Genomic DNA, 16,370 nt, shown 5'->3' on the forward strand with positions numbered 1-16,370 from the left:
ACCTTCGAGGCACTATTTGCACAATACTAAGAACAAGTAAGAATATACTACACTTCAGAAGGCCACATTTTATACATACATCGGACAACGACCGCTTTTCTCTGAGCTCTTATCGAACACGTAACTTTAAATTTACATATGCTACAAATGTTAGATATTTCTCTGGTATCTATACGTAAAATAGTAAATCCTGCAGCCTCGTTCGCGAAAATTTTGGCATCCTTCTAGCTCGACCTCAAACGCACTGAACTTTACATCTTGTATCTTTTACCAATCGATTTCTACGGCTTTCGAGGCGACAGTACGCAAAATATTATGTAAATAATTATAAAATAGCATTTCCATTGCTCGACCTAGAACGCTACTAACAATATGTACAATACATTCGAGCTTTTGATTAAGTCTTTGAGCGTATTAATGATCATCTAAAGATTAAAGATACTATGTACAATGGAATGGTATTGTCCTATATCACAGAAATGTCGTGCGTGCTCGCTGTACCCACGCTGTTTTAAAATGATCCGTCGTTATCTTTACCTAAGCTTTTCTAGCTTTATCTAAGGAAATTACGATCAAGTAATTGAAGAAATAGTTCAAGAGACGATACTTATGCCGTAAATTATTGAAATTATTGCCGTGAATTATTTAAAAAATAACGGTCTTCCCCACTGAGTAATTCCCCAATTTTCTATGCAACGCCTTTTTTTCATATGCTTGTCTTTCCATTTTTCGTTTCCTTATTACGTTAACATATCATATACAGTGTGACGTACTAATGATCCATCTTATGTACTATATATATGTATGTATCTCATCGTCGTATCTCAGTCTCGTTAAAAAATGCAGATATTCGTATTAAACGATACACGTGCTTTTACATCGATTATATTTTGTCCTTTTTATATTTTAGAAATAGTGGTTTAAAGAATCAGAACCAAGTCATTACGGCATCAAAAAATATCGGGAGACATATAGCGTATTGGAAAAATCCAACAGAGAAAACACGTTTATACGAATTTATGTATAGAAATGCTTCATTAGGTAAAATAATGATAAAAAACTAAAGGTTTGTCATACGTTAAATAGGACCATCGAGTGTCTAATAATTTGTTTTGCAGACAATAAATAATTAATTTTTCATATTTCCTTAATAAAATATTTGCTCCCTCAAGTATACTATGCTAATTTGGTCTCAATCTTGTAGAACATTTCAACATCCGTGACACAACACTGTTTTACCGAACCAAGGAATTAGAACAGAAACGATACTTTGCTTTTCGCTGTTTACTCTTACATACGGTAAAAACTTTTGATGATACAACATGAAACGAATTTAAAACGGTAATACGACGAGCGACAATAAAATTTGTCTAAAATTGTCGATGAAATTAAAATTCCTTCGAAGAACATAACAAGTCGTCTGTATCATAATTAAAAAATATTTACCATGAAGAATAAAAATATTTAACTTCAGTTGACTGCTAATCGATGTTAATAAAATTTTTAATAAATTAGCTGTACACGCTTTGCTAATTAAAATAAAAGTTATGATATTTTGGCACACCACTATAATTTTCTAAATTCACGGCATAAGTTTCTATATATACGTATTATTTGTTCTTGTAATAAATAGAGAACATTTACATACATAGACAAAACGATACGGAACTAAATGCATATATGAAAATAACGAAACACAGGATCATTTTACGACATTTCGTAGAAATTATTTGGATTTTTACTTAAAGAGTCATACTATAATAAATCTTTCTTTTTCTGTTTACAAAGTAGAGACTTCGTGATCGATATCGCAATACTCGTTTTATTAGTAATAAACTTAATATAGAATTTCATTTGGTTAACGTTAAGATCAATCAAAGGTTTGACGACACGATATAACATATGGAATGCGATACGATTAAATGAAATCTTCGTACATATCGGTATCAATTTCGGTAAAATATTCTCCGTTCTTTATCCTTTTGACGGCTAATTGATCGTATAGAAAATAAATAAAATAGAGAAAATATCTTATTATAAATTATATATACATACATATATGTCATGGGTTCACAGAGATATTAGATTAAAAGAAATGTTCATTTCTTTTATCGGAAGAGAGCGATTAAAAACGAAATTTGTGTATCGATCACGAAATTCAACCGAATACGAATATATTACTATGCGCTGGTTATTTACATGCAGTCTTTCGCGATCCAGCATACACCGGTACAAAAATAACGTTCGAACGAACAAAGAGAAGCGAACAAATATTAAATACAATAAACTGACGTTTGATTCGAACATTAAAACGGACGTACAAAGAATCGATATGGCATACTAGAACACTAAGAACAATGTAAAAAATAAAGTATGGCTCCCAAGAAGGGCGAAAAGAACGTTAATAATAATTTAAGAAAGAAAAAGAAAAAAAAACATACGTTATGGCAATTCTTATGGCGTAAATTACATAATGGCACAAAAGTGTATCCTCGTTTTTTGTACCGGTTCGAATGTTGAAACCTTGAGCGCAATATTGACGAAAACTTCATTTAGAAGGAGATTGTACCCGCTGGAACTGGAGGAAATCAAACCTGAGATTCTAACGGTCGGAGTCAATTGCGATCAGTACAATTTTGTGTCACAAGAAGAATCATACGTACCGCATATACATATACATATGCATTGCCGGTTTATCGGTTGGAGCGGGAATCGATATTGTCATCGTATGTCTGTCTCCCTCGCTCGATATTTAAATTGACTCTATTCGCAGCACAGAGGAAAAAAAAATAGGGAAAAAAAAAAGAAAAAAGAAAAGTCACTTGTCTGCGTATGTACGCGAATTTACGTTAGTACGGGTTGAAAGAGACCCGATACAGCTCGCCGTCCGACCGCTCGCGCTCAGACACGATTGAGTAGTTTACAGTCAACTAGCGACTAAAGCCGAATCTACACTGTTTTACTGTGGATAATCGCTGCAGACGAAACGAGGATAAAAGCGATGTTGCTCTTCTTTTTCTTTTTTTTTTTTTTTTTTTTTTTTTTTTTTTTTTTTTTTTTTTTTTTTTTTTTTTTTCTCTTGAAGAACCATCCGTTTTTCTCGAAGATCATCCACAATGAAACAGTGTAAATTCGACTTCACTTGCTAGTTGACCGCAAACTATTCAATCCTGTCTGAACCAACCTTTAATTTTTGTTCAAAAAATTCCATGAATTGTAGGCCAATACCATTAATATAAAAATAATACTTTCAAGTTGGTTTAATGATAGCAGATCTTTGTCACGCGATCATTCATTATCGAGATGTAAAAACGATATTTATACAGATATTTATACAGATATGGTAAATTACAATCGATAAAGGATCAAAGGTAACTCTCCATCATCGAGAAGGTTTCGTCATTACCGCTCCTCTTTATCCCCCGATACTTGACTCACACAACTTGTTATCTTACTATTCCTATAGCTACATACATACTTCAATAATACTTTTTGAGCGACCCTTTTTACGAGTCATGGCAATCCTTTTTTGACCTCGTATTTTATAAGACTAGCAGCAATACGTACACACGCGAGACAAAACATTTCCTTGTTCTCTTTGGAGAGAGAATCGCATCTTAGGAGGAGAGTAAGCGATAAGAGAGAAAGAACGTGCGCATCGAGGGATTACGATTCGACGAACAGTAAGGTAAGGCGGGATTAAATTGCACAAGATACATTTTACTAAAAATTAGTCAACAATTTCCGGCTGCTATATATCGCTTTGTAACTTAGCCAGGGATAAAGTTTAAAAAACTAGAAACGCTCTTTTTCCTGCCTGACGAACGTGTTTAAATGTTTTCAATTTATCTAATAACATTACTAACGATAAAAACATTGACAAACATCGAGAGACAAACAAATAATTTAATCAATTGAGATGCTTGTCGAGTCTTTTCGTGGCCAACGCGTTGTACTCTCTTAACGAATTATTGTTCGCGATAAAAGCATAAAAACATAGATATATTTGGTCAAGGTATTAAAATTAAAATAACCCCGCCCCCCTTTCATCGAGTCGATAAATATTTAAAAACAAGACACGAACAAATTCAGTTTCATTTTTTCGCGCGTTAACATTCCGGCAACATTTAGCGGCAACGTTTCATTTTATTACAATTCAGCGGCTGGCCACATCCTTCTTTCGGCCATCTACTTTAATTGGCGTTCTTACCTTGATTCGGTTATATTCTTTTTGCTAGCGATGCGTCACGAATGAAACTCTGCAGACTACGGCGAAGGGGGCAGAGAAAACGCACAACCAGTTAATTAATAAGGCAAACGATTCGTAGAAAAGTCAAAAGCTGGTATATAGGCGTTCTAAAGAAGACGCGCTGCATTATATGTCGACGGTTATCGTGTCACGAGAGAGCGTTCGCGTAATAGAAAAAATGAGTCGGGCGAAAAGAGTGCAACTTGGTTTCTAACCAACCGTCTTCCCCCTTTACTGGCTTCATTAAGTCGCGACACACGATGCCTTTTAACCGAGTAAAAAGTGGTCGACGCGAAGCGTCGGCTCATGCCCTTAAAAGTTTTACGATTCGGTTCTTATATTCTTTCCTCGTATGTATTTTCTTTTTTCTCTCTTGCTGTATTTCTTATCCGCATTGTTATTATCGTTATTATATTATTGTTATCCGTATTGTATTATGTAATTTAAGAGCCACGTAAAAGTCGAGTTAATCGCGCAGCAACTAAAACTCAATCATATCGCGAATTTATGATTCTTAAACAGACGATATTCAATTTGCTGAGTTTGGATTTAACAACTTCGTGAGACCGCGTTTTAAAATTTCATAGATTTCCCACTAACTCACCGCGGAATCAATAACGATCCAAAAGGCGTATCTTATGTGGCCTTTACGTCGATCGACTGTTTAGTAACCGAGAGTTCGTTAACTCTTGGCTCTCTCCTCCATTTGCTTGCCTGATTAAACGAATATCGCAAGTGGTTCGGAAGCGAGGAAAGTTATAAAAGGGGAATGATTTGAATCGCCATCCCACTAATTTATAAAAATAAGGTGTAACGATTTTGTGTGTGTGTGTGAGTGTGTATGAATCCATAATATACTACCATTAATATCCCATCTTTTTTTACGATTCACAAATCACAAGTTTCAAGCTTCTTTAAAATTTCGTAAAATGTAAAATACGGATAAGTTTCACACGTTTTAAACATACAGTTTAATCGATCCTTTCTTTCGGTTGCGAACCACTTAGATTTTTAAAATACTACGTGTCACAGCAGTTAAATAATCCTCAAGTATAATATTCCTCGCAATTCTCGACACGCGCGCGCTCGCACTGTGCAACAAGATTATAATTTAATTTTCGTCGAAAGATGCGTTATGATTTCTTTTTCTTTTTTTTTTCTCTTTTTTTGATGAAATTCATCTAATAAGACACTCCCGACGATCGACGACGTTTTCCAACGAAAGTACTCATAATCTCCTGAGGTTTCGTTTGCTCTGTCTCGAGCCAATGATCAGCCGCCGTTTATTCCTCTTGGTCGGTGTGGCTAATAGCGGTGTTTTACAAGGACCAGTGTGTGGCCTCGATGAACAGAAGGTGCAAAATTCCATGGAGCAACTTTGCCTCGAACATGTTCCCACGTTTTTCTCGCCGTCCACGTGACAGGGAAATGAACACCTCGGACAAGGTAACAAATGTTCCCAGGGTGCGAGTGTACGACTAGCCTGTTAACAATGATATAAAATTAATTATTAAAATTATTCTTAATTTATAATTATATCATTATATTAATTTACATTTACAATTATAAATATCAGATTTTTCTTATATGTACGTTTGCATATTCTTGTTCCATATGTAGCTATTTATTCTGATTTCTAATTTATTTATTCTGAAAGTAACCGTAGGATTTTAAATAGTACGACGTTATTTGTGAAAATTCTGTATTCACTGATATCGATGATATCGATACGTTTAATAGCGTAGCAAATTTTTAACAATTCCTTGCAACGTGTATATATATATATCATCATAAAGCTTGTATATAGAATAAAGAGGCACGCAGCATGCATCAAGTATGAAAAATCTTCTAGAGGCAAAACATTACTATACTAGTGAAGATAGAAAAAATATGAAATATAATATGTAATATTAAGAAACGTTACGCGTTATTCGGAAATTATAAAATAGAAAATGTGTCTACATACATACAACATGTGCATGATACATATATGTATTTTCTGTAGGTAAGTTTCGTATTACAAACAACGGTGAGACCACGGATGGTAACACACACCGATTACCAAAGAACTATGAAAATAGTAGATTCATACATTATCGACAGTGGTCGGTAGAATAATGATACGACGCCAAGAGTATTTTCAAATATGTATATACGTGTCGAAGGGTAATTTCAACTTATCAGATAACATTTAGAACAAAAAGTACGTTGTCGATATTAGGAATATCGTCAACGTTAAAATTCTCCTCATAAAATGCCGTTATACAAGTATATTTATAGAAAACTGTATTAATGAGTTTAACGAACAAAATATGATGATATTAAAGATACATTGAACACCTAGTTTTCGTTAATCAAAGAAACCTTTCTCAATTTTTTTAACGAAATATATCGAAAGAAAGTGGTAAACATTCGGCAGTGATAGCTACTTTCCTTCGTTTCAATATTCTAGTATTGCTTGACTTTAAAAGTTGTACAAAATTCTTAATTTTCGTTTCACACCAAAACATGTTAAAAGAAATAATATAAATGAAATAAGAAAGAAAGTATGCTAATTTACCTAGCGTGATAGGAACAAATTTCATGCAATTTCAATAAAAATGGGCTTGCACCATGGCGGATGAAAAATATATTTTCATCCTTACTTATTGTTGTTAAAGCCAACGGATGTTACATTTCAGTAAAAAAAAAAAAAAAAAAAAAAAATAAAAATGGTTAATGGTCCAAGCGTGAAAAAGATCCATTAGCCTCGTCCTATATGTATTATCTCAAGTGTCTCTTATCTAGTTTTAGATAATGCAGTTGGTATTTCCTATTTACTTAATTGCCAAAAATGTAAAGTAATTAGAGGAAAAGACAGAGTTGTCAGGTTCTAGCTCCTTTCGTCTGGAACACTAATTAATCGGTATAGTTACGTCAGGTTGCACCTGTTCGCGTCAGGATGACATATTGCAATAACGCAAAGTGAAAGGAGCGCTGAGCTGTATCCTAACAGGAAGACTACAAAAAGATTCTTAGACTCTTCCACGTGTGCATTTTCACAAGCTGTCACAGCTCGAAGGAGAGCAACAACTTCAACATTTCAACATGCAAAATAAACAGTAGATCAACAACTGTACTTTTATGGGAAATTTCGATAAAGATTTTTAATCCGAATCATTTTTTCACTCACTTACAACAACTTTTTCCTTTACATGTTACATTTACTTCTTTCCTTGACAAAAGCTTCTACTATAATTCTTTAGTATAAATATAGAAATAATAAAATCAGGAGAATCGATATATACGGAAGGAAGACCGAATACTTCAAATTATCCATTATAGTACGAAAATGGTTAAGATTATGAATAATCTGCTTCGATGTATCAAAGTTAATCGAAAAATTATAACGATCATAAAGCTTATGAACGATAAAAAACAAGTAGGAAAGCAATGACATTTTTACGAGCAAGGAGCCATTCATGATAAACGAGCGCATGGATTGCATGCGTTTACAATTCAGCATAGCGTCACGTCACGAACACAACAAACAGCGTTGTCAAAGCGAGCTACCGAGCATCTGTCGTGCATTGCTAATTAGCGCGGCAGAAAATGCGTGAGAAAATTTAAGCAATCGAGTATGCAAGAACAAAATCGAAGGTTATCAAACGAACATCTTATGTTCCCTTCTGTTCGATGCAATGAACCATAAAACATCGCACATTTACAACTAACAATAAATGTGAGCTATTCGAATGTCCCTGCCTAGCAACCGAGCGGATTCCGAGCAGTCTGAACTCTACCGAAACTACGTAACATGAAAACGGTGGCGCTAGAATTTCTGGCGGGAAAGAAGTGGACCACGCAAGTTAGGACACAGATCACCATATGTAAGTATGCATGCGATGTTATCTCCTCCTTATTTCGTTACCAGACCAAAAGCTTCCATACACATGAATGAATTATATTACATCAATGAATCGTTTACTTCCCTAAGCATATTTTATTTATAACTTACAAATAATTCGTACGATATCTTATTTATAGCTTATAAATTGAGAAATTTTCAAAAAACATCACTTTCAAAATTTTGTGACAATATTATATAAAAATGCCAATGATACTAAAATTTAAATAAATCGTTTGAATTACTTAGTTAAGTACAGGTGTATTGTTACATATGTTATACAATAATGTAGATTCGTTGCTTCTAATTCGAATATTATTCATTTGATAGCGTTAACTAAATCATTGAGGGAATTATTAAAAAGCTATGAAGAAATGAAATTTAAAATATCGTATTATTATCGAAATGAGAATAATAAATTACGATTATATCATTTTATATATGCACGTTACTATACTAGTATCAGATCATTTGATTTATAATAATTATTACTCGTTAAATTTTATTCAGATTAGAGAAAACGATTATTTGACTTTTTCTCTTTATATGGTAAGTAAAGGAAAACTTTAGATCCACTTCTGAAGTCGCACAAAAGTCTACAAAGTACGTATCTTCTTTTTATCGAAAGTCTACATGTAACAAAAACGATCTTTTTGAATGTGTATCGTGAAGAAACTGCTGGTCGACGACGCCATTGTAAAATATGGGAGAAACTAATTGGAGGATACGGTTTCTACGGAAAGGATCGTACGAGTTTAAAATTTGAAAGCGTGGTAATATTTTCTCCCATCACAGGCGGGCGGTAGAAACGTCTACTGGCTGTGGCAGTTGGGTTCGAAATGTAGAAAATGACGGTAGGGTTTCTCTACGCTCTATACACTCTACCACAAGCCCTTTCCTCACAATATAGCAGCCAGCTGGCGCAACAATGTGTAGTGTGTATCTACGAAAAGTGATGTCGTAACGCAACGGACCCTAAATATCCCCCAGCGTAGACCGTACGCACTTCCTGCAACCCAAACGAAGTATACTTCTCCGAGAGCAATAGCGTAGACTGTTGTAGAATGTCGGGAATGATTACAGTGGAACTTTGTATACTTAATAACACAGAATTCAGCGTACTCTTACATATGTATGCAGAACGCGACAATTACCAGGAATTTAGACGAAGATCACGCGAGACAAATAAGATCGGTCCACCTTTTTTCATTTTTCAACTCTTGTGTCATTTCGTAATAAAAGTATTTTTATTATTATGAAACAGTGAAAGGAGGGAATAACCTCGTATAATCATACGTTCGAATTTCTGTTTCTCCTTTTAAAAATAGGCGATATATTTACAATGTGTTTTAATATTAATCTACGAATAACATTAATATATATCTATAAGTTGTAACTAATAACTGTATCGATATTTGTTAAGCGGATGTCGAGAGGATGGCAGAAATATATATATATATTTAATCATACGGGCAGATAGTTTTCAAGTTGTTGCTTTGTAAAATGCGGAAAATAATATATATATATATATATATAATTTGAGTATGTGTGTGCGTGTGTGTGCGTGTGTGTGTGTGTGCGCGCGCGCGCGTGTAATATACAATACAGCGAGGGACAAAAATATTTATTCAAAGTTGAACTAAAAGGAGAAATATTTTCTATTACTATTAAATATATTCAAGTATATGTAACTGTATATTATACACAAACATTTATAGTACTGAAAACGTATAGAAACAAAAGTTAATCTGCGGGTGCAATGTAACGTCAAAAGAATGTGTTAAGGAAATTTCGAAAAAAAATTGGGAATGTATAAAACCAAACTTTGTTGAAAACTTACTACTATCCATGCCCAAAAGATTGCAGGCAGTTATTCGTCATAAAGGAAAGCCCATGAAATATTAACTGTAATACGAACAGTAATTAATTAATAGTACAGTATGAATATATACATACATATATATTGTAATAAACGATTAATAAAATAAATTGAAATAAAATATTCATTATTTCACTACCAGAAGATTAGTCATACACGTGTACAATATGTAGTAACTCTGTTATAATGGAGAGATTCGATTATTTTTTTTTTTTTTTTTTTTTTTAAATAAAGGAAGCAATATAAAATAGTGGCTGACTTTATATGTAAGAGTATGCACATATAATTATGCCGCTTAATTCTGTGAATAACTGTACCTCGCAACACACAGTGCAAATTTGCAAAAAGTTGTTCAAAAAACATAAAGTACTTATAAAAATTAGTACTTATAAAAGTACTTATAAAAAAGCAATTAACATTCTGGATCACAATAATAAGATGGTTAACGCGAAGGTTGCCAGGAATGTAGCATGAAACTTTTGTAGTAGGAAACAACATTACAAGTTCAGATAAAGTGAATAAATATACGTATGTAATTACCAAAGTTCGGGCGGTGAGGAATGTTTAACGTTTGAATCGCTATACATATATCATAAAATATTCATATAAGATAAAATAATTTCACATGTTACACAGTGTGGTCAATAATGAGTTAAATATCAAGGCGAAACTCGCTTTCCTATAGCTTTCCTTCGCTTTTATGTATAGAATTATTTTATTGATATTAATTAATCCCTTAAAATCTATATCCGTTTTCATGATAATATTTCTTCATAAATACCATAAATACAAAAAGGATGTTAGTGTTTTTCTAAAAAAGTAATTTCCGATACAATTTTATGAACGTTAATATAACAAAGTAATAAAAAACAAGTTTTATTTTGACACACTTTCTTAAAATTTAGCCAACTCTTAGGAAGTTAATTCTTGAATTTCTATGCTTCACAACCTTACTACGCTATTATTTTAGCAAATAAAGAGGATTTGTAATGTTTTAAGAGGATGTTTAACATATTTTATCACATTTTGCCCAAAGGGAAGATATCTTTCAATGTTAGAAATATATAAATAATTGAGCCGAAAGTGAAAAAACGTGGCAGGCTTAACAACTGTCCCTACAGTCCTAATACATTCTGATACTTATCCGTTAGAATATTTGAAATATAACGTTGAAATGTTCTAATATATCGGTGTAAACTTCTCGAAGAGAGATAAATCTTGTCAGTGAGAACAGTTGTACGTAACGACCGACCGAACCGAAAAATCTTCGTTCTACCGCGTAGATAGCCATGGAAAAAAAGGGCATGTGGGAATAGACCCACACAATGTTACACAGTACCGCCCTGAAACTTCATGGAACGAAGATAAAAAATTCTTGACTACGCAGGCATCGCGCCGCGCCGCGCCGCGCCGCGCCAGCACAATGTTGAAACGAAGATCAAGCATGTCGTTGTATTCGATCACAACTGTTTGTGTTAGTTTTTCTTCGAAAATCATGATGTATCGAATATATTGTTGAGGTTAGGACTAGACTGCCCGTTCAACTTCCCAGCGATAAAGTAGCTAACAAAGTACAGTAAGCTCAATAAGAGGTTTAACAGAATGTAGCGATACAACGTAGGAAAGTAGAGAAAATTCTGGATGCAGCGGACGACAAATTCTACGCTTCCGGAATAAATATCATCACGAATGATTATAACGAACAAATTTTTCTCCATGCTGTTTCTAGCGTTTACATTTTTTTCATTATGGAATAGATACGCGTTATTGTTGAGTTGTATTAAATTTAAAGAAAATTAGTTTTCGTGTTTAATTTTTTTTTGATTTCGATATTGTCAAGTAAAGCTATATATACATGTGTGTGTGCGTGCGCGCGCGCGCATAATAATAAAATAATTAACAAAATAAAATAAAAGACGCAACATGAATCTCATTTAAAAGTTAAAAAGTGTTATCTCTTTATGTTAAATAATAAAAAAATCTAAATATTCTGAATAACTCAAAACCTCTTATGTGAGAGTTTATTATATAAATAAATACGATGAAAATTTTAAGAAAATTTTAGTGAAATTTTGAAAAAGTGTGAAATCATCACGTTTTACATCTACTAAATTTGTTACAGGTTTCTATCGTGTTCTAATATGTGAAACGTTCCAAATCTCTTTATTTATTTCATTATTTCAAACGTATCTTTCACTAGATACGTTATATACAATTAATCAAGTTATTAAAATTTCTAGTTTCTTTTACGAAAATTATTCAAATTTTATATTTTGACGCTTTGTTAGTTTGGTGTTGGATATTTGTAAAACAGAACAGATATATGAAAAATTGAATAGAACAGTCGGTAATTAAACAACTAATGCACTAATCTCTCAATGGTTTCCACTTGGTCGTTGACCGCGATAATTAATTAGTCATGAGATAATTTCAAGCGCTGCGTTAAACCGTTTAAAACCGGAACCTTTATATCTTGATAAATTCTACACATATTAAATGAAATTGGTGGCACTCACACACTTAAAACAATAATGGTGTGACACATTTTTGAAAATTAGCTATGCTATATTGTTACCACAATTAATTTGCAATCCATTTAATTGAAAGTGCTAAAATAGTTTCGATGAGAAAAACAAGATAATATTTTGAAATTTGTATAACAATTTTGTACAAGAATATCAAATGTTTTACCAAGTTCTCCTCTCTAAATCAAATTACTTTCCACTTGTAATAATCAAGAGAAATAATAATACATAATACAATACCCCACACATACATATATACATGTATGCATACATGCATACATACATATACAGTACAACGCATATATATGTACGAGCTAAAGTGTTAAATTCATTTTCAATCGCTATCGCTTTACGATGGAGTCTTATTTTTTATGATAAAAATAATATTTCAAAAGTATCTAAATAATTAACTAGAGAACAATTAAATGTGTACATTGTAAAACAGCAAATTATTAATTGTCCTGCTTTCAATTCCAATAGTCATTTCAGCCCCCCCCCCCGCCGCCCCTTTTTATTCTGTTATCGCTTCGCTATCAATTCCTAAAGAATTGCAGAATCGATTATTAATAGGGATGTCAAGATAAAATCTCAAAGATTGTAGAATTAATGTAGGAGAACGAGTGAAAAATGTAAGAATAGATATTAATGTTTCGGATAGGCAAACAAGTAGCAGTTTTGATAAACGAGGCCAATTCTTATGCTAATAGTTCTGTCACGAATGTGGTCGAAAAGTCTTAAACAAATTAATAATACGCGACAAACGATGTAATATTATTTTAAACATTTAATGATCAAGCAGCCACATATTTTTTTAGCAAAATAAGACTTTGAAAAATATTAGTTTGCTTCTGATTTTATGAAATATTTATAATTTCGCCGGGAAATTTTGTTATATTTCTAACGTCTATGTTATATTACACAATTACAATGCTATTTCTATATTAGATATGTATTTCGCGCGTGTGTAACTATAATTATACAAAATTTAATTTTTGAATGTAACATGTACTGTAAAATTTACAATATAGTTATTGCAGCGTACTATCGTTTGAATGCACAGTGAAATGAGTAAAAATAATTATTTTCTCGGTGTGACGTTTTGCATCGATACCCACGATATCTAGATTTCAACTGGTTTTAGAAGAGATCTCGGTAATCATAAAAAAAACCTTTTTCGACGAATTTAGAAATCTACTACCTGCAGATTGGCATAACCGGAACTTTCAAAATTTCAGACCGCTTATCTCAGTTTTTTCGCCTATCACGTTGAATTAAGGTGTATACACCGGTAATTCAATATCCCCGTTAAACGTGCTAGGAGCGTATCGAGTTTCGGGCTCTGATTCGGTCATCAAATTAGATCCCGGTTCAGTTAATCCTATCGACCAGCACGCAGGTTTCCTCGTTTACGGTTGTTCAGGATTCTGCCTTCTCTTTGTCACCTACCGTCCCTAAATTCGAACAAATCACGATCTTTATCTCACCCTTCGCGCTACCGTTCCGAATTTCGCACCAACAGAAACAATTTTCGTCGTTTGTTTAAGATTCGGGGATAATATATGAATATTCGAATATTTGAAAACTTTCTATAAAAACTATAGCGTGAGTAGTGATTTTATTTGATGTGCAATCTTTCTCTGCACTAAAAAATTAATATTAGATAATTTTAAAATGATACAAATATTTTTTTATATTTAACAAGGTTTAAATTCCGTCAATAACAAAATAATGCTAATACCATGTTATGCATACTAATTCAAATATCTACCAAAAAGACAGAACCTCGACATTTATTTTTTTCATTAAATATTACAGCGAATGTTGTACTTTGAGCATTTTATATATTCTTCTGTATTATATCTCATGAATTCGATGAATTTTAATATCTTTAAATATCCCATAAATGTCTATTAACGTTAATATCAAAAGTGATTATAAAATATACAGGGTGGTTGTTAACTACTGGTGGTACAAGCGGAAAGGAGGTGATTCTACGCGAAAAAAGAAGTCGAAAATATAGAATAAAAAGTTTTTTTTATTTTTATTTTTTTTTTTTTTTTAATTTTTCCATCGAGACAACGATCCGTTATAACGAGACGTGATAAAGTGCACGCGTACCGAGCGAAAATTCAAAGTCGATTTTCTCGAAAACAAAGCCTCGAACGAAAAATTTTTATTCTATATTTTCGACTTCTTTTTTCTCGTAGAATCATCAGAATTTTAACAGAAAGAGTTAGCTTTACTTTTGCATTATATTTAAATCTCTTTACAATCGATAATATTACAAGCAGTAACTTGGTCTTTATCTCATATAGCTTGTTAGTCAACTATCGTTTCACATTTAATCGGTTAATTTAATGCAGTAAAATTCCAGATAAAATTTTCAAATCGTTAACGTATATCAACATAACTTCTTAATTGATCGACATGTATATGAAATTTCGGCAAATTCTGATGAATCGTGTTTCAGAGAACATGAACACTGTTCGCGTTGTAATTAAATTGTTTAATTAATATTGGGATAATCGAATTAATATTGGAATATTGCACGAAGCGTTCAAAAATTTATTCAAAAGGTAAATTAAAGTATTAAATCAGCCTTGTCTTAGTCATCGAGGAAAGGAAATGCAGAAGAGAAGGTATTAAATCTGCAATGCAAACACCTTCGATAACTTAAGACTTGACTTAACTTAAGATATAGCTGCCTTCGGATATAGGTACCGCCTACCAGATGTTTCCTGGGCCTTCAAAAGAATACTTTTTCCCAGTGAAAAAAAATACTGAGACCCTCGATCGTTGTGTGATTACATTTCTCAACAACTTGACAAATATTAAATGATTTGAAGAAAGATGCTATATGTCGTGTGATTAATTCCTTTATAGATTGACGAACCCGATAATACAGTAGTGGTATTTGATATAGGTATCGAGAAATTATGCAAAAGTACTTAATAGATCTAATTATCTTCTTATTCTGCATTTCTTTGCTTAAATATGTATTTTGTTCATAATAACTTTGTATTTTAACTCTTTATACTGTTCGAAAGTTTCTAGTTGAATATGTAGGTGGTACATATGCATTCTACCAATCATCCGATGGCAGAAAGGCGGCTTGTTATGTTTCATTACCCCTGAAAATAATCGGCAATAGACATACAATACAGGTACCTTGACCTCGTCCTTCACGATATGTGCTTTACTGCCGCCCCGCCGCTCTCTCTCTCTCTCTCTCTCTCTCTCCCCTTTCTCTCTCTCTCTCTCTCTCGCTCTTTCTTTTATCGTTTATAATTAGTTAATCGATTCATCTAGATATCAAAGGCGTCAAGGTCGCTCAAAGGAACCCTCAGTGTCAATGAGTGATGACCGTTTAACGAGTCTTCAAATAGAACGTCAACGCGTATATGTATATATAGTAAATCCGACATATATATATATATATATATATATATATATATATATATATATATATATATATACACACACACGCGTAACATTCCAAACAACGTTGAAGAATTTACAAACTTGCGGAGAATCACCAGGTCTTGCATCGCTATTATAATTTTGCTCGATTTTTAAAGAAGGCGATAACCTTGATCGCCATAAAAAATAGTATATATTATACCTACTAATACGTACAGTTTTTGAAAAATTGTCTACGTTTACTAAATTTTATTAGAAATGTTTATTATATATACGATAGTTATTACTATACGATATAAGGCAATGATTATTATTAATCACATATCTTATGTAAGCAAAGATTGCTTTAAGATAGGCTTTAAATCTCATTACTAAAATAAACGCTAATAGCAATAATAATAATTGTTGTTG

The 16,370-nt window shown here is 32.7% G+C and overlaps 1 protein-coding gene across 1 annotated transcript in view; it reads right to left on the minus strand.

Annotated features, from left to right (window-relative positions):
* Positions 1 to 3,338: 3,338 nt before the first annotated feature.
* LOC117233556 (F-box only protein 43-like) overlaps positions 3,339 to 16,370 on the minus strand; it is a 47,314-nt gene continuing 34,282 nt past the window's right edge. The window contains exon 2 of the mRNA XM_033493963.1: positions 3,339 to 5,732. Within this exon, the coding sequence (XP_033349854.1) occupies positions 5,478 to 5,732 (255 nt within the window). The 3' untranslated portion in view covers positions 3,339 to 5,477. The remainder of the gene's footprint in view (positions 5,733 to 16,370) is intronic.

This window comes from Bombus vosnesenskii, unplaced genomic scaffold (assembly GCF_011952255.1).
Source record: "Bombus vosnesenskii isolate JDL3184/JDL3185 unplaced genomic scaffold, Bvos_JDL3184-5_v1.1 scf7180000013297, whole genome shotgun sequence".
Taxonomy (NCBI): domain Eukaryota; kingdom Metazoa; phylum Arthropoda; class Insecta; order Hymenoptera; family Apidae; genus Bombus; species Bombus vosnesenskii.